Source organism: Muntiacus reevesi, chromosome 13 (assembly GCF_963930625.1).
Source record: "Muntiacus reevesi chromosome 13, mMunRee1.1, whole genome shotgun sequence".
Classification (NCBI taxonomy): Eukaryota; Metazoa; Chordata; class Mammalia; order Artiodactyla; family Cervidae; genus Muntiacus; species Muntiacus reevesi.
Window position 1 is genome coordinate 14,824,345 of NC_089261.1, and position 20,588 is coordinate 14,844,932.

The 20,588-nt window shown below is 35.0% G+C and overlaps 1 protein-coding gene across 2 annotated transcripts in view; it reads right to left on the minus strand.

Moving 5' to 3' along the window:
* The window catches only part of MED13L (mediator complex subunit 13L), a 291,272-nt gene that overhangs the window by 246,643 nt on the left and 24,041 nt on the right, over positions 1-20,588 (minus strand). For both annotated transcript variants that reach the window (XM_065904933.1, XM_065904932.1), the window contains exon 2: positions 11,922-12,159. In XM_065904933.1, coding sequence (XP_065761005.1) covers positions 11,922-12,159 — 238 coding nt within the window. The remainder of the gene's footprint in view (positions 1-11,921; positions 12,160-20,588) is intronic.

Here is a 20,588-nt window from a genome sequence, read left to right on the forward strand (position 1 = left end):
AGGTCATTCAATCTGTGACATATTTATAAGTTAACAAGGCTTCTGACACATAAATATCATTAAGCACTTTAATCCAATAAATAGTGCTCTTCCAAAGTCCCTGTTCTACATGACACAAGCTTTTTTCCCACTGCCCAATACTTGCTATCTACGAACGAATAAAAATAATTTATGGAAAATAATTCAATTCAATTAAGTTTAATAAAACCTTGAAAATTAAACTATAAAAAGCAATAACTCCCCCCAAATGAAGAAAATTATACTACTGTCTTTTTAATATGGAGTTAAAAGAGAAATCAATGCACCAAGAAAATCTTTCAAATGTGGTCATATACTTTCTTTATATGTCTTCTACAAGGGCATGTTTTCCTATGTGATCCAGAATACTACAAGGACTTCATAGTGTGCAATGGGGCTAGACTGATAATCTTCATACAAACTTCTCTTGAACTCATCCATTTACTAATTAACTTATCCTCAAAATATGTGCCAGGAATTATGTTGGTCCTGCAGTTACAACAATGGGCAAAGTCAGATGCAGGTCTTACCCCCAGCACAGTTCACAGCCTACAGGGGGCTTCCCATCTCATCCTACCCAAAAATTCCCCAAATCCCCGACTACCTATTAAGTCCAAACTCCTCAGCCTAGTATTTAAGCTCTATCACCATGAGGCATAAGCATGCAGTTTCAATCAACTTATCTTTAACTCTTCCCCCACAGATATTGCAAACTTTCCCACTCTGTATCTTTGTAATTTCATATACCTGATATGTTCTTGCTGTGACACAGTCATATACCCAAATACCCAAACTCTACCCACTCTTTAAAGTTCAGCTTAAGAATCAATTATTAGCAATCCCACTCCTGGGCATACACACCAAGGAAACCAGATCTGAAAGAGACACGTGTACCCCAATGTTCATCGCAGCACTGTTTATAATAGCCAAGACATGGAAGCAGCCTAGATGCCCATCAGCACACGAATGGATAAGAAAGCTGTGGTACATATACACCATGGAATATTACTCAGCCATTGAATACATTTGAATCAGTTCTAATGAGATGGATAAAACTGGAGCCCCTTATACAGAGTGAAGTAAGCCAGAAAGATAAACACCAATACAGTATACTAATGCATATATATGGAATTTAGAAAGATGGTAACGATAACCCTGTATGCAAGACAGAAAAAGAGACACAGATGTATAGAACAGACTTTTGGACTCTATGGGAGAAGGCGAGGGTGGAATGATCTGAGAGAACAGCATTGAAACATGTATATTATCAAGTGTGAAACAGATCACCAGTCCAGGTTGGATGCATGAGACAAGTGCTTGGGGCTGGTGCACTGGGATGACCCAGAGGGATGGGATGGGGAGGGAGGTGGGAGGGGGGTTCAGGATGGGCAACACATGTAAATCCATGGTTGATTCATGTCAATGTATGGCAAAAACCACTGCAATATTGTAAAGTAATTAGCCTCCAACTAATAAAAATAAATGGGGGAAAAAAAATCAATTGTTCCTCAAAGTGCTGCCTCTTTCCAAATAACTGTGTGTGTTCCTCTCAGGACATTTGCAATAATGCTCTAGGTACATGTGTTATATCCCCTATTAAGAGTGTCTGTTTCTGAAGAACAGAGTATGTTTCTGATTCATTTCACATTCTGTACAGCACCTAAAACAATGCAGGCTCAATAAATATCTGCTGAATAAATACATGGTAACTCTAAATATTAAAGATAACTAAAGAGCAATAATACTTTACAAAGCTGAAAGGATGCTTTTAAAGCATCCTTTCATACATTATTTTACTGCTGTTACAAAATACTATAAATTGAAACATGGGGCCAACTGAACTGAATCAGTATTCCAGGACATCCCAGGAAGATGTTCTTGCCCAAGTATATTCTACCTCATTGTCCCAAGCATGCTGCACTTCAAACTGATATCTGTGCACATCAGGACTAATCACAGACAGTGCTTTATCTAAGTCATTTAACCCTTTTATTGGTAAAATTTCCTTTGAAAAAGCCTAAGTCACTCAGTCGTGTCCAACTCTTTGTGAGCCCATGGACCGTAGCCCACCAGGCTCATCTGTCTGTGGGGATTCTCCAGGCCGGAAAACTGGAGTGGGTAGCCAGCCTCTTCTCCAGGGGATCTTCCCTACCCAAGGATCAAACCGAGGTCTCCCATACTGCAGGCGGATTCTTTACCATCTGAGCTACCAATGGTTTATGCTTATTAAGAATGGGTTTAAGGGCTCTGGCTATCTGAGTTCTGGTTAATGAAACCTTTTCTATAGCAACCAGGTACGTTTTCCAACCCCAGATGTGCTACTGGAATCAAGGGCTCCTCCTTGTTACACTCTTCATGAAACCAAGAAACAGCCTGATAAATGTCTCCATAAAAGTCATTGCCAACAAATGGTCGTTCCTTCCTGAACAGAGTTGCATGTAATTTGTCCAAGGATGCCAAGGCAGGCGCCCTTTCCATTATTAATATCTACTAGGCTACTTTCAAAATAAGTTAAAAATACACTGCGTAAAACTGAACAGACAGTATCTAAATTTTTCTCCTTTAGACTAAATATATTTCAATGTGAATAATCTGCCCTCTTATAAATAGCAAACATCAAAGCTGCTTACATATAAACAAGCCCAAGATTACTAGTGAAAAAATAATCTTAATGAAGAGACCTCAACTTGATGATGTTCACACTTTCCTTCTTCAGGCAGTCACTCTACAAATATTTACTTATTTCTTACTGAAGGGAGAGAATAAGCCTTCAAGAAGATTAGCAAAAAGTCTTACCTCCCCCTAAGGCTAGTAAAGCCATAAATAAAGCTAATGTTTTAATGAAATATATTTTGCATATGACATTATATTAAATAGGAGGAAGGGGTTTTTCATGACAAATCTGTGAATATGCTACCTTTCAACTTACCACTGTATACACACAATCCTTTTCAACACAAAAGCACTCTATCCAATTTTTAATATTAATATTTAATTTGTTTTAAGTCAAGTCAGTTTAGCTGCATGATCAACTGAAAACCGCAGGTATTATTCTACCACAACAGCCTGGCAACTGGCTCATATTCAGTTACACTATCACAGCACCCCCCCCAAAAAAAAAAAAAAAAAAAAAACTAACTGTATGATCATGTGGCTATTGCAGAAGGCCTTTAAATTCAATCCTAGGTGGGCCTCAAGAGGATAATACTTATTCTGTTGAAGTCACAAACAAATCACAGTACGACAGAGCAAGGATCAAAATGAGACCCAACTATACAAAGAGTACATTTAATCAATGTTGGGTTTATAAGAAATAGGTATGTGGCTCAGTACTTGTGGGAAATTGTACAAAAATATTTACATAGATGAAGCAGTAAAGAGAATTACTAAACACTTACTAGTCATAATGATATTCAATGAAAAACTCTTCAGGTAGCATGAGGACAATTTTAGGCATGAAATATTTAAAGGAGCAGAATCCAATTTCATAATTCTCTAGTGCTTAAAACATTTCTAAACCTTTGAGATGGGAGGAGGGAGGAAAGCAACACATACTATGTGTTATTTCTGCCATTAAAACATTTTTTATTCAGAACAAAAAATTTTAGCTCCTAACTGAATCATTTTGCTGTTCATATGAAACACTGCAAATTAACTATACTCCAATATAAAACACAAATTCAATTTAATTTTTAAAAATACTAATAAATAAATAAAGTAAAAAAACATAAGCCCTGTCCAGAATTAAGCAAATCAGTGTTCTTTCTGTAAGTTCAGAAAATAGATTTTATTAGATACATAGATAATAGAACTCTAATAGTTTATTTTAAATGATACGGCAGAACTGAATTACTCTATAAAATGAGTAAATCACACAGTTTATGTTACATATAGCTTTACAGACAACAATGGTTTTAATTTTAAAAGGTATAAAGTATGGATTTGAGTCCCATTACAACTAGTGATATGACTAAGTCATGGACTTTTACAAGCATCCGTTCCCCTTTGGATATGGTAACTTAAATGTATGAATGGGACAGGACACTCAAGGAGTCCTCTCAATGATGAACCACCAAGATTCAGCCCCACTTCCTTCCTTCCTTTAAAAAACCTAGTTTTATTTTAGAGACTTCTAATTTTATCTTCGATATAAAACACCTCAAACAGTAAGACTGACTGAATACGTCAGCAAAGGATTTGCTTGTAAATTGTGTAGCAAAAAGTGTTTTGCTGTCTAATGTGTAATTTTATATCTACATCACTCAATTTTAATCTCCAAATATGTATTTTTTCTTGAATTAATTAGGCCTTTAAATTCAACTAAATATGTTAACTTTTTCTCCAATTTAGCACATTTTAGTTTCTTAGATCAACCCCTCTAAACAAGAGATAAAGAAACTGCTTTACTGGACAAAGAACTCTTTATAAGTACTTTAATGTATAGGAACCTATTTTAAATCTTAAAAGTATTCTATTAAAATAGAACAAGATTTTGAACTGTGTTCACTAAAACTACTTACGTTATCAATCAAAAAGAGAAAAACAAAAGCTGGAATACACCAAGAAAGTTTATCTACGTTTAGGTTAACTTGCAACCCTACTTGTGGTGATGACTTTAACACCTCATTACTGGGGAGTTTTATTCAGGTTTACTTTATAGAGTAGGTAATTTTATATATAATGCTTATATATACTTATCAAAATATAAATCTACACACACAGACACATACCCTGTAAATCAAATGATTAGATTTAACTTTTCCCTAAAGCAACCATCTTTAAAGTATAATTTTTCTTACCAACTGTTTAATTTTCATATCATTAGATCATAAGTCCTTTACATGCTATTTCACTACAATCTCTATATAAATGTCTCATTTTTCATAGAAAAAACTAATTACATGGTTCAGTAAGTTGCCTGTGGTAACACATCGATTTTATTTACATTCAAAAGTTAGCCTTCAGCTTATTCTCTCAATTTCAAGCACATTTAGCTTAATAATTCTATTTAATCCATTAGATCTTTTCCTATTCTTCATATGAAAGAATTCTGAAATCTTAACCACAATTTTACAATATAAATTTACTGCTTACCAAAGTCTTAATAAGTATTTTACTTTCTCTTTTAAGAATAAAATGTATAATTTTCTATTAAATCTAATATTTCAGTAATTAGACATTAGAATCACTTCTATAATCATACAATGAAAATTATTACTATTTTGTAGTTTTTAGCAAGCTAATTCTTTCAAAACAAAACACAGTGAAAACAAGGAATACTTACTTTGTAACTACTGAAAACTAGCTACCATTTACCACTTGGTTCATGTTTTCCATCAAAGTGTTTGCTTCTTTTGAAACACAAATGTATTTTTCTATTATCCTCCACAATGTAAAAGAAAATATGAAAATTAAAGTAACATTTACTTTTCAGATACACTGTGTTAACAATCTCAAGAATTATTAATGACATGTAATGAAATCTCCATATAAATGCTGACACATAAAATATTAATATTAGAAATCTAGAATGTTGTAGAATGGTATAATTCACTTGTTTTCAAAATCACCAGATTTATACACTTGAAGAATAAATAAATGCAAACAATGTGAAAAAATCTTTTTCAATCTAGCCAGAGATTAATTTTAATGAATCATAAATGAACTATCAATAATGACAAAACAGATAGAAAAACAGAGTGGAAAGTCCGGGATCAGAAGAAATTTCTTTAGAAGAAATTTTCAAACTGAATGACATTTTATCTAATTTCACCCTTATTAATTTTATACATAAAGGTGTCATTATGTTCAGAGAAAGCAATTCTTTTTCATTTCAACTGAGAATAAATCCATTTACAATGCTGACTAAAATTAATTTCATTTAGTCAAAGATAATCAGAAATCACCAAAACCCAACTGAAAATTCAGACTGTTAAGATACACATACATGGTAATACATTCCTGCATACTTCACTGTCTATGATTTTATGAAAATTCAATACCAACACTTCTCTTTTAAGTATTCTAAGCAATAAGTGGCTATTAATTTTCAGAGTTTGGCTTGATCATCATAATTTGCCTTTGCGAGCTCTTGAATGTTTTTCATCCTTTCTTCTCTCCTCTGCCTGACCCCCATCTTTCTTATGACTTAAGAACAATCTTCATGTGAACTTTTCACTGCTTTTGTAAAAGCAGATGATTCAAGAAGTCTTCTGTTTTTAAAGAGGCTCAAAGTTAGGTTTTTCCTCAAGCCAGAGTGGAAAATTTTTGGGAAAATAACAATCACCGTCTTAAAGTTTTGCCCCAAACTTACTTAACAGTTAACAAAAGTAGGAGGGATCTTTACACTGGATATTTACACCTTACTGAGAATCAAAAACAGAAACAATAATGCCTTAACTAGGTTTCAATCTCCTCACATTACCAAATAATTCAAAATTTCAAGTGTACTTATTATAAATCAACCTTCTGAAAGCATAAACCATGCTATGTTAGAACCATTTAAGAGGTTTCTCATTCATTCATTCAACGAACGTTATTAAGCATATATACAACTAATCTGTATAAGATACTTCTTCTGGACCAGGAGTTCTTTGGGTCAAGCCATCTCCAATCCCTAGAAGTCTGTGCTTGTTCTTTGTATGATTTTGGACTCCAAGATTGCATGTCGTTCCCATTACTGACTAACAGGCAATGAAATGACCAAACAATTGTGTTTATAAAATGATTCTGTTTGGCAGATAAGAAGTCAATTTAGCATAATATATTATTCTCTAAAAATCAAATTGAAAAATGTGGGAAAGAATTTAGTCAAGCAAAAAGCAGTTAAAATAAAATTGGCAAAAACTATCAATACAAAGTTCAGTACATAGTCATTGGTATTTTTTAACTTAAATCTGTATCCTAAACTAAAAACATTTAAGGTCATAACTCAATTTAGAGTAAAATATTACAATATTATGGTCTTCCTGTCTGTATTCAATCTTATATATAATCTAATTATCTCTTTCCTGATCAAAAACCTGTAACAATTCCTCAAAATCTATCAGATTAAGTCCTTGCTTCAGTGAACTCCACACTATGGCCCACCTCCCCACTTTTTGTTCCCCCCAACTATCTCACTCGTACCCCACGTTCTGGGCAAGTCTGCCTCTTCCACAGTTCATTCACTGCCCTTATGCCCATCTATAGAGACTACTTTCTCTGACTAGGGCAAATTCCATTGCAACCTATGTAACAGATGCATCCTCTAAGACACCGCAAGCCTCACAGCCTCTGGGCTTCACCCCTATCTCCCTATTCTCTTTCCCTGAGGTTGCATCCGGTACTTCTGCGAGATCTCTAACTTAAACATTTGTGGCTTACTCCACTGTATCATCATTATGGACTCATTTAGCTGCTTCCACAGTAAGACTGTGAGCTCCTTTAAAGATGAGGATTCATTTTTACACATCCAGGGCTGATCACAGCTCTTGCCTAATAGACTGAATAAGCAGACCAGACACCAAGAAGGTTTCTCACTAGGACTCACAGTGTTTTTGTGAAAACTTTATAGAACACTTATTTATGCATTAATCCTGGAATTGAGGGCTTCCCTGGTGGCTCAGATGGTAAAGAATCCACCTGCAATGCAGAATACTTCGGTTCGATCCCTCGGCTGGGAAGATCCCCTGGAGGAGGACATGGCAACCCACTCTAGTATTCTTGCCTGGATAAGCCCCATGGACAGAGGAGGCTGGCGTGCTACAGTCCAAGGGGTCGCAAAGAGTCAGATACGACTGAGCAACTCAGCACATCACACACCTGGAATTAAATGTTTGCTCATGTGGAACACAGTCAATCTACTATATTTCTCTTATATACTTACAGTGTTCCCTGCATTATACATACCTGTGTGCCTGTCTTATACCCTTTTTCAGACTATAATTTATCAAGGGTAGAGATTTCAAAGCCCTATAATTGGACCGGCTGATACAGGTACTTAGAGATGGACACAAAGAAGGAAATACTTGTGTATTCAGTATTCAGCCAATGTCCTTCAATACCTCTATGTGGAGAAGGCAGTAAAGTTACAAATCTATATTACAGGGATCCAACAGAGTCAAAATCTTAAAGTTCCGACCTCTTTATAACAATTTAAGGTTTGTTATGAAATTCTGTTTACAGACTCTATCTATCTAGACAAATTACCTATGAGGAGGAACATCTTCGCTGCTCTCTAATATTTACTATTCTCAGTTACTCAACATTAACAAACTCAAAAATGATTACTTCAACTTAAAAGTATACTTTAAAAAACTAGTATTTGACAAACATCAGCAAATACTGATGTTTTACTGCACAGACCAACTGCCAGAATGTTTTCATTTTAATGTCTGAGTTAATTCCTGGCACTGCAGTAGAAGCAGTAGTTATAATTCTAGATTAGCTTGTTCTCTGTGCTGTTCTGAGTACTTAGTTCTTGTAACCCAATTTAGAGTGAGGAAACTAAAGCACAAATAAGGTAAATAACTAAACCAAAGATACAGAGCAAGCAAGTCAATAAGCAGGGATTCAAACCCAAGCCTCTGAACCACTATGCTATACAATATAAACAACAACTCCCTAAACAAGAGCCCAAAAGTGTTTATCCAAGTGACAGGGACCAGTTATAAACGTGTCTTAGTCTTCTGATAGACTATTTCATAGGTATTTTAAGCATTTGAACAAAAAATGTAAAATAAAACTATGTGTATCCTATAGGATTATTCTCCTTCTGCATATATTTAAATCCAACGCTCTGTGACATTTCTTAGTAGAATGCTATTTGGGCTAAGTTGTAAAAACAAAGGTAAATGCCTAATAACATAACTAAAAAGCATTTTAAAGGACAGTAAAATGTCCTTTAAAAAGAGAATGCTACTATGGAATTTAGAAAGATGGTAACGATAACCCTATATGCAAGACAGAAAAAGAGACACAGATGTATAGAACAGACTTTTGGACTCTATGGGAGAAGGGGAGGGTGGGCTGATCTGAGAGAACAGCATGGAAACATGTATATTATCAAGTGTGAAACAGATCGCCAGTCCAGGTTGGATGCATGAGACAAGTGCTTGGGGCTGGTGCACTGGGATGACCCAGAGGGATGGGATGGGGAGGGAGGTGGGAGGGGGGTTCAGGATGGGGAACATATGTAAATCCATGGTTGATTCATGTCAATGTATGGCAAAAACCACTACAATATTGTAAAGTAATTAGCCTCCAACTAATAATTGGGAAAAAAATAATAAAAAAAATAAATAAATAAAAAGAGAATGCTACAAATAATGGTACCATTAATATTATAATAATCTTAATATTAAAGGATCCTGACAAAATTTATTTTAGCCAAAATGGAATCATTCTTACACATACTAGAGAATGAAACAGACTGCAAGTATCCTAAATTTGTGTAACTACCATTACAATACTCCCCTGGTATCCTTTTTTCATGATTGCTCTACATGTCATATTCTCCCTCACTTGAAACAAAGCAGTCTTTATGTCACTCATTTTTCTAATTAAGTTTCATATATTTCCTAATATTAGTTGAAACATGAAACTACTCTTTGCAACCACTTTTACCTACAGAAAAGATCATTTGCCTTGATCTAATAACTGTCACACATTCAACATATTAAGAAGAGTAGATGTATTTAACAAAGTTATGATTGTTTCATCACTCTAATACTTCCCCGGTGACATACCAAAAAATAAACAGTTTACACTGTTTTCAGACTCAATACGGAAGAAAATTAAAAAGCAATCATTCTCAGGTGAAAACATTCATAAGACACCGTTAAGTGAAAAGGGCTGAGTTACAAAATAGTATGATACCACTTCCATTTATACACAGAAACACCAAACATTAAAACCTGCTTTAGACTTCAGGATTCTTGTTTCTTTGTTCTCTTCCTTTGGCAGTTCAGTTTTCCTAATTTTCTAATTAAAATGTAGTATTTCTGTAATTTATAAAACGATCTAAAAGAATTTAATCTTAAATATTTACCATAAAAAAAACACTTAAAACATGAACAAATGTACATAGGCAATCTATAGAACTATAAAACACTCAAACAGGCTACATCTTTCTGTTAACACAGTAACAAAACCCATGAGAAATAACACAGTAATTTAGTAAGTTATTTCTAAAAACACTGACCATGTGCCTCTTTGGTACGGATAAATAACTTTATACATCAACTAAAAAAGCCTAAATAACAGTTGGGTTTGGCTTCATCTTCATTATAAAATGATTATTTGTGTTGCTAACAGTAAAGACCAGACCAAAAAGTTAAAACATAAAGGACCAACAGGAAGTAAAGAAAGAGAGTGAGACTGAGTCAGAAGCAATCATGGAAAATGAAGGGAAAGAAATAGAAAAAAAAAAAGCTATATTCTTCTACCACATGGACAAAATATTGTGAAAGAAGAAAAAGATATGCTTTGATACTTAAATGGACAAATATAAACGCTACCTTTTAGGAGGTATCTTATTTTAAAAGCTCTGATTAAACAGAAACCAGATGTTTAAAACTAATTTTACCTGAGTTCACTGCAAACTACATGTAATAAGCTTTGAAATGCATATAATTCTGAGATTTTGCTGACTAACCAGCTAAGTAAGCAATCTTACCCAGAATAGATTCTTATATATATAAACCAAATATTCTAAAAAACTATGGGAGAAAGGTTTGAGCTGAACAAATGGACCATAAAGTAAACAGCTCAATTAGTCCACTGTGGTTTACTGCCCTCTGGCTGTTGTGGCAGGAGATATCACAGATTAAAAAAAGTGGCTGTAAAGAAAAGGGAGGAAGGTGTCAAGCAGAAGTTAGCAGGAAATCCTTTAAGGAAATTTAGAAGCTTTAAAACAGATCCTCGGATACATTAAAGTTAGTTTTACTCCTTCCTATAAAAAACATTAAATATACGCAGTAACAAAACATTTCAAACACTAACCAAAATTTTTCAACCACAAATTCATAAGACTGATTTAGACATTATAAATGCTGGCTCTAGGAGACTAGTAAGTCAAAAAGAGTTAATGGCCTAGCCAAACTAAAAATCAGAATTAGCCCTGATTTAGAAAAATTCTTTAGCATACTAGATGAAAATATTTAAGGAAAGAGGTAAAAAAGTTTTACTAGAAATTCAAAGAGTATCAATAAAATTTCCTCTGGTTATAAACTGGTGGTAAATACAAAAAGTATCAATAGCTCAGAAAAATCAAAGTCTTATATTAATTCAAAATTTCCATATATTAGAGGTAATCTGAAGTTAAACGTTAGGCAGCATTAGAGCAAATAATTCCTGGAATCACCTACTTACATAAAAAGCAGGAACAAAACACAGGAAAACTTGCTACATCAAAACCAGAGTAGATTCGTTAAATGAATCTTTCTTCAAATATATTATGCAATGACACCTCATAATTCTGTCCAATAAGGCTTGCACTAAGTTTCTATTATCACTTTACAATGTTCCACCAGAGTTCAGCTGGCAAAAACTGTAACAGCAAGAGTCCAAAAAAGAAAAAAAAAATTCTCTTTTCATTTCACTGACTTGCTAATAACTCACATTTCACTATCATTTTAATACAGTAGATCTTAGCCTCAATTCCAACCCAAACACCCAGGGGATACTATACTTTAATAGAGTGGATCACAAGGTACTGATTGCCACCCAGTATGAATGGGCAAGAATCTGAAAAAAACAGGGGTGAAAAGAAGAGCGGTGAGAGTAAGGAGGTTCCTTTGACACAAACCCATTAAACACTTGGGTTTTTCTTCTCAGCAAGTCTTAATAACCTTTTCAGAATTTACCACTATTCAAAAAATATATAATGCAGATAACTTTTAAGAAAAAAACCAAAAACTTACCCTGTAGTTCATGATGTATTACACCCACTAGATTGGGTTCGTCTCCCCACCAGAATATCCATAACTCTTTGCAATCTGGTTTGACATCACGGCGCCATACACACAGCAAGTTGGCTTGGAGACAGCGGATGAAACTTAACAGGATTGGATCATCTTGGGCTGGGGCTGAAATTATGGGTCCACAGTCCCCGTGCCCTCCAAAATTGTACCTACGCCATTTGATTCCCGTGAGTTCAGCCTGGAAAAAGAAAATTACAATTTTGACTGTTTTCTTCACATAAAGAACACTAAAAACAGGCTTCAATACAGAAAAATAAATCTGCTAAAAATAAATATTTACAGTACACCTCATTACCATAAGATTTCTTACACTGAAGAATTTCTGTCAATCCTTGATTTTTTTTAAGGGGGTAATAAGTTCATTTCTTCCTATCAAGATTTCTACATATATTACATATCAAAATACAGCAAAAAAGTAATCATTATTTCCTGTTGAACCACTTTTTACCTATTATTTACTATAAAGTCCCTATACATAAAACTTTCTATATTATTATTCCTTATTTAACTCATAAATTACATTTAGAAATCAAGTAAGAGTCTGTAGAACTGAAATAATTTCTTTCAAAGAATTTCCCCAATTTCATCCCATCCAGAAACTATACTTTAAATCTTTTTTAATCGGGGAAATACAATGCAGTAACACAGTAGTTCATTATGAAAGCCTATAAATAAACTGCTAATAAACTAATGGAATGTTATCAACAATTTATTCCTGCTATTTAGTTTGCGGCACACAGAAAAGCTTTCCTTCTATAACAATTACCTAGTGTAGTTTGGTCTTTGGTTTTTTTAAACACATTTTAAAACAGAGTAACTTTAAAGCAGCTAAGAGCAGATCCTCTATCTTTGATCTGTCTTGTGAATTTGTATTCTAAAATTTCTTAAGTATTAGGTTTAAAAAGAACTAAGTTTCAAGGATGTTTCAACACAAACAAAAGTTGAATTCCTTACTTGACTAAGAACTACAACTATGTATTCAAAACTGATAGTAAAACTGATTCATAACATAATTCTGTACCAAAGAATCCATGTATCCCTTGCATTTAACCCTTACTCACTTATAATTCCCCCTCCTCACACCACTCCCAACAACGAAGTTAGTAATTTTTGTCAAGAAGTTGCTTTTCGAAAAACAAGTACCACAGGTGAGAAAAATAACTGTTACCTTCTACTAACATAACTAAAACAAGCTGAAGTCCTAGAACAATCACTATAATGAACACCTCTAGGAAAAAATTATCAAGTTTTCTTCAATCCCCAAAAAAGCTTCACTAAAGAAAAGATGATTCCAAAAATACTAACATCCAAACTAGAACTGTCTGAAATTCACTAATTTTTCCTTTCACAGTATGAGATGTGGAAATCTAATCTTTAATGAAAATTCTCAGCAAAACCTGGTATTGGCATCATTTAGGCTTTCTCCTTGGACCACTTGGTTTTTCCTCCAAATAAATATACCTGGCCAAGGAAAAGGTTCAAATAAAAAAGTAAACTAATCACACAAGAAATAATTATTTTCCAATATCATATGAGAAATAATTATCGGCATCAAACTTTCCTGTTTTTCTATACATAAACATTTTAAAGTTTACATGTTTTCATATCCTTTTTTCATTTACTATAACTATTTTTATATATTACTAATTACCATTCAAAAATAATTAATATTTTCATACTACTGACTGCTTGGAGAAAACAATTTATTCAATAACAACTAGACAGTCTTCATTTTTCTCACTATTATATTTATTGTAACTGGCGAGCATCCTTTAACATTTTCCTCAACTATTTCCTTAGGAGAGATTGTTGGGTACAGAATTACCAAAGACTACAAATATTTCAGTCTTTGATAGACTCACAAAAGAATGCTACCGCACTGCTTTTCAGTAGTCTCATCAACACAAATAACCTCCTCCCAAACTGCCTATCTTTAAAAACTCCTATCAGTTTAATAAAATGGTATGTCCTTGTACTAACTGGTAGTCCTCATTCCACTTAGAGAAAATCATTATCATATATTTGATCTGATTGGGGCCAGTATTCCTGGATTTGACTTCCAGCTCTGTACTTACTAGCTGGAGGTAGAAGTACCCAGCAAATCATTTAATCTTGGCCTTTCAGTTCCCTTACAAGTAAAATGAGAATAATGGTATTCAGAACTGATTAAGTGAGTTCGTATACACAGACAGCACTTAGGACAGTGCCTGGCACATGGCCAAAAATGATACTGCTAGCAGTACTAGTATAGTTGTACTGCTTCCCTTTAGTTGTCTGTTTTCTATCATATAGATTTGTTTCTTCAAATAAAAGCAATATGTATGTGTCTGTTTGTTTTAATCAGAAAGCCTAAGATCAAGTTTTAAATATGTATCAAAGAAGGTATCTAAATAAAAAGACTAAGTGGGAGCAACTGAAATCAGAAAAGTAGAAGATTTGTTCAATCACTCAGTTGTGTCCAACTCTGTGACCCCATGGGCTGTAGCCAGCAAGGCTCCCCTGTCCATGGGATTTGGGGGTTGCCATTTCCTCTTCCAGGGGATCTTCCCCACCCAGTGACTAAATCAGTATCTGCCTGCACTGCAGGCAGATTCTTTCCCACTAGAAGACTAACTTGTCTTTCATCACGTAAACAAGCATTCTATGCCCAAAGATCCTGAGGAAGTGAGGGGAGGGAGGTTAAGGGTGGGGAAGGAAAATATACCAATGAATGCGAACCACTCAACAGCCCATAGGGTCACAAAGAGTCAGACACAACTGACAGACTAACACTAACGTTTACACTAACCATATTTAAAAGGTTAGAAAATTTAAATATATCAGATATTTAAACATCAGGTGAGTCAGTTCCCAAGAAAATCTATGAACCGCAATTCACTCACAAGAATACTTTCACCTGTAACATCCAATACGGCTCAGCAGACAAAAATATTTGGCTTTGATTCAGGAGAATGATTTCCTAATCCTAGCACTTCCACTAACTTCCTATCAGTGCTTCTATGGTCTCAGTGGTAAAAGAAAGCCGCTGCCACCTGCTCTCTATCTTTATGGAGTTGCTCTAGCAAGTGATATAATACAAATGCAAGTGACATTACTTCAAAGCTACAAACTTAATCTCTTCATAACCAATTCAGTCAGAAGTACTAAAAATGTCCAGTCATTTAAAAACAATTTGTCCCTTTACCTTAAAGCTGAAATTAAATATCACTATACCAATCTTCATTGGAAAATGTAACAATGAAACACCATTCAAGCCTAACATATACCTAAGTATAAAATGAATGTTCAAAGATTTAGCTTTACATTTTGAATTAGTATTTGATAAGAGGAAAAATGATTGAAACACTCTGTCCATGAAAAAAAATTCTATCATGGATGTATATTCAATTACACTATTAAAATATGTCCTTATATGCCATGATCATGTTTATAGTTAAAAATCAATTCCACACAAAGGTCTGTTGACTCAATTTCTGACATATATTTCCAAGACTCCATATTCTTGAAGCAATCATCTAAAAATATTTCTAGATGCAAGTTATCCCCAAAATGCAATTATTTCTCACTGTCAAAAATGAACAATCCACATTTATATTTAAGATTGTTGTTGTTCAGTCTCTAAGTCATGTCCAACTCTTATAACCCCATGGACTATAGCCTACCAGGCTCCTCTGTCAATGGAATTCTCCAGGCAAGAGTACTGGTGTGGGTTGCCATTTCCTTCTCCAGGGGATCTTCCCGACCCAGGGATCAAACCTGCATCTCCTGCGTTGGCAGGTGGATTCTTTACCACTGAACCACCAGGGAAGCCCTAAGTTTAAGATTACATAGTTTTTAAAATATAGAATCAAAAGTATAAATATATAAATATTTTTATTCATCACCTACTTAATACCAGGCACCAAAGCAGGGTCTTCACATAAAACTTCTAATATGAGGCACCATACTAGGCTTCATATGTAATTTCTACATATGAGGCCTTCATATGTAATTTCTAATGTTGGCCAACAGCTAAAGAAATTAGAAGTCAGAAAAATTAAGTAACTCTTCCAAAACCACACAGGTAGCAACTGGCAAATCCTAAACATAACTGAATTTAAAGCATAAATTCTTTTTACTCTGCCATGATGTTTTATAGGGCTAATGGTAACAAACAGCCCTACAGGATTATAAAATAGTACAAAGAAACTGTCATCAACTCAATTTAGCAATGACAAGAGCTCATGCCCATACTTTCTAATTTAAGAAAGTTCATGAATCTTTCTTCACTCTTCCTGAGTTATTAAGAAAACTAGTATAAGACTGCTCACTACACCATCCCATAAATAGAAGAGATTAATTTCACTCAGATAATTACATACTCCTGTACATGTTACCACTGTCAAGACCATATCCACACAAGCTAATTCTTAGGGTATGCATAACAAACCAAGAAAATAACTACTCTAACAGCAACACAGACCGGAGGGAAGTTTTCCCAGCAACGGCCAGTATCAGCTGCATCGGCAGTCAAGGTCCTTGGGGAACTGAACTCCGCCAGGAGAGACTCCTGGCCAGAACAGGAGCTCACCTCAGAAAGGTCCTAACTGAACTGCAGCAGAGTCAGGGTAAATGCATTCTTTATGACATGAATGTATTTAAAGAAAATGTATATTGATTCTTAACATCCTACTCTTTAGGGACTAATGTAGGAAGTGAGCTGATAAATTTTCCCACTGGAGGTCACTTATTTGCACTGACCCATTGCAATCAGATCCCTTGTGACCAACAAACATCAATACTTGCAAAGCGGCTCTCCAAAGTTAAAACTGTATTCAGGGGCCATGGAATAGAGTAAAGCTAACATAACTTGGTAAGAATGAACCCCGGGTGGATTATGGAAAGAACACTGGCTGCAGGTCAGGAGAAGGAGGCTCTAGTCCTAGTTTTTCAACTATTTACCTAAATGGTATCAAGAAATCTCCATCTCAGGGCACCTTGGCTTCCCGACCTGTAAGGTGATATGGTTGGCCTAGATACTATAAAGAGCTCACGTCTCCTGACCCAAGCTAATTACATCCCACTCACAAAGGCGACTTGTAAATGAAACTGACTCTCATTAGAGACATTTGAATTTTCAAGATATAGTTGAAATAAAGATTTCTCAAACTACAGAACAAGCAGCTTAATATCAATCCTTGGCAGGATTCTAGGATGATCTGTAGAAAAGGCAGATGTGATCATTTGGGACTAACGTGAGTACATGAGGAAATTTCAAGTCTGCCTCACACCACTTCCTCCTGTGATAGGGTTACTGTGCTAGCAGATTAGAGACATACAGCTAACAAACATATTAAGTCACCTCTCAACTGAGTCAAAGGAAAGAAAAAAGTTAGGATAATAGAAAACGTCTGTTAAAACATAACTAATCAGCTCCAGGTAAAGATGGTAGAACAAATACACACATCTGCTTTTGCTCTCTCTTAAATCCCTCAAAAAACCCAGTAAAGAAGTTTGTTTCTTTGTTTTGTTTTGTTCCCTTAAATCATAAAATCACAATAGTAGGTAGGTAGCAGAGACAAGAGCATCCAGATTTTTAAAGGTAAGAAGCCAATGCTCAAGAGGTCAGGAGCCTTGTAATGCCTAAGAAAACTGAATCTGGGCTGTGGAGAAAGCAGAGCTACAGCCCAATTTACACAGAACGATAAACACAGGTACAGTCGTCCCTCAATATCCATGGGGGACTGGTTCCAGGACACTCCACAAATTATCAGAATCTGTGGATGCTCAAGTAGTTTAAATAAATGGTCTAGAATTTGCATTTAACCTATGCATATCATTATCAAAGAACTAAAAGGGCTCTTAGAAATTTTAAAACAATGATGCCAGAAATAATAAAACATCCACAGAAGGGCTGGAAGAAGATAAAGTTTCTCCCAGAAAGTAAAGCAAATAAAAATAAATAAAAATAGGAGGGTGGGGGGAGATAAAACTAGAGGATCAGCCCAGGAAATTCAAAACCAAATAAAAGAGCTTTCAGAAAGGAAAAACACAGAAAATGAAAAAGAGGAAATGACCAATAAAATGATTCATGAAAATTGTGAGGGGTGGAGAGGTAAGGGTGGGGACAAAGGAAGAATTCGAATTTCCAGATTGCAAGGTCAGAGTAGAACAGAGTAGAAGAGACTCACAGAAAGCATATTACTGTAAACTTTCAACACTGTAGACAAAGAGAAGCACCTCAAAGCTCCCATATAGTAAAAAGGGGTCAGGAATCAAAAAGATTTCTGACTTCTCAACAGTAATATTAGAAGTAAAAAGGCAATGGTGTAGTATCTCCAAAATTCTAAAGAAAAAGTATACCAAACTAAACATCTATGCCAATCTAAATTATCTATGAAGTGTAAAAGCAGAATACATTTTAGAATATGCAATGTGTTTAAAAAAAAAAAAAAAAAGGCATCCTTTCTTAGGAAGCTACTGCAGGCATACTCCATGAAAAGGAGGGAATGAATAAACCCTGAGTAGCCATGAGATTTAGGAAATAGATTCAACATGAGAGGGAGCAAACGAAGCCCTAAGATTACAGGCAATAATCAGATGATCCCAGGTTGTGAACTGTGCACCAGTTAGAGGGCAACCAATCCAGATTATAAGAGGTCAGATGGCTCCAGGGAAGACCCTGTCACGAATCTGGAACTGACAGAACACCGGATATTTGAAAGTCTTTTAAACAGAGATTCAAATAATAGGCAAAAAGTTTAGTGATGAATTAGTCAAAAATACATAGAAAAGTAAACAGTTCAAAAGCAAGCAAACAAAATCCAGATAATTACCATCTTCGAGTTACACAGAAAAGAAAAAGTAATCAGGGTTTACTCCAAGGCTCTGCCATATATTAACATAATCAAGTGAACATTAACACTGAATACTGAGCTAACCAAAATTACAATACAAGTATTTTGGTAAAATGGAAGGATAGAAAAGGCATATTTGCTTAGTAGGAGGGAGAGAGAATAAGCTAAATCTTGATTTTCAACAGTGGAAGGTTCAGAATTTCAAAACCTGAAAGTAATTACAAATGGTATTTAGAAACATTTAAAAATTAAGATAATGAACAAAAGTAGATGAACACGTATGTCTCTGGAGAGGGTAAAATAGGGGCCAGAAGTAAGGGAATGCTATTGACTAAACCTAGGAATTCCCTAGAGATCCAGTGGTGAGGACTTAACTGCTGTCACTGTCAGACCCAGGTTCAAATCCTGGTTGGGGAACTAAGACCTCACAAGGAGTGTGGTGCAGTTAAAAGAACAACAAAAACCTTGTAGAACTATATGATTCTTGAACTATGTCAGAGTACAGTTCTGTTCTAAAATTTAAAAAAACACTAATCAAAATGTAGCAAAAATATTTAATACACACAAAAAGTTAAAACTAATTTTGAGAATTCACTTATACATTTTTACAGACTGATTCTAAGTAAATTCTTAAGCTTAAGGACAACTTAATATCCCATAAATTGTGTTGCAAAGCCAAAAACTTATTTTACTGGGTGTTAAGATAACTGTTGTTATCTGTTTCTTCTCTCCATTTTTAGACCATTAAAACTCTAGGTGGGCAGAGACATGCTTCCAGCTACGTGCTCCCTCCCATCTAGCTCTGCTCAAACTCTTCCTGCTCCAAGACAAGAGGTTTACCAGGGATCACCTTCACAGAGGCGAGGAGGACAGCAGGGCACTGGGCCTCTCATCCGACTCTCATCTAACATGGTATTTTCATGTTGTGAGAAACACAGTATGGTGACTCCCTCCATACAATAAGTTGTATGTCAAACATGGTTTCTAACACATACATATGTTTACTGACTCATAATAACGTTTTCCCTCAACTGTAACTTTCTTCCCAGCCCTCAGTTTACCAACACTAATTCAAAAATACAAAGATTTTTAAAATGGAGTTTAGCATGAGTGGAAAGGGGTGCTTTATTTGACAATGACCTAAACACAAACAATGTGAACTATTTTAAAAGTTATTGCCATCATAAGCTACATTGATAAAAGTATAGTATTTAGATCCTACATAACAGATTATAAGAGTCACTAATCCATACTGCTTTCAACTCCTAGCTCCTTAGTTTGAGAAAAATCTAGGTAAGGTGCAACAAATTAACAGATGTAGGATGAGGAAATCTAAACATGTCATATGGCTAGAGGTTATATGAACTCATGTTCCAATTCTTTCAGTAGAATAAAATAGCAAAAAGAAAATAAATCCACAGCTGAATTAAGATGAATGAAGTTGAAGAAATTTCAAAAGTCTTCAAAGTTAGTCACACAGAAGACTGACACAGGAAAGATGAATTCAATTTGCTCAGAACTGACCCAAGTGATGGCTGACAATCGAATGGGAAAAACTAAAACAACAGTGAGAGCTCTCTGAAGAAAACAGCCCTGACCGGCATCCCTGAGAATCACAGGTATGGGGGGGTTAGCGGGAAGCTGGTCAAGACCAGATGCGCTTCAAACAGAAAAGCGCTGGTTAAACAATATGATTTAAAGGTTCCTTTCAAACATGAAATACTTATCTCAAAGATTCCTCCTTTTCAGGCATGAGACTTCGTAACTCTAC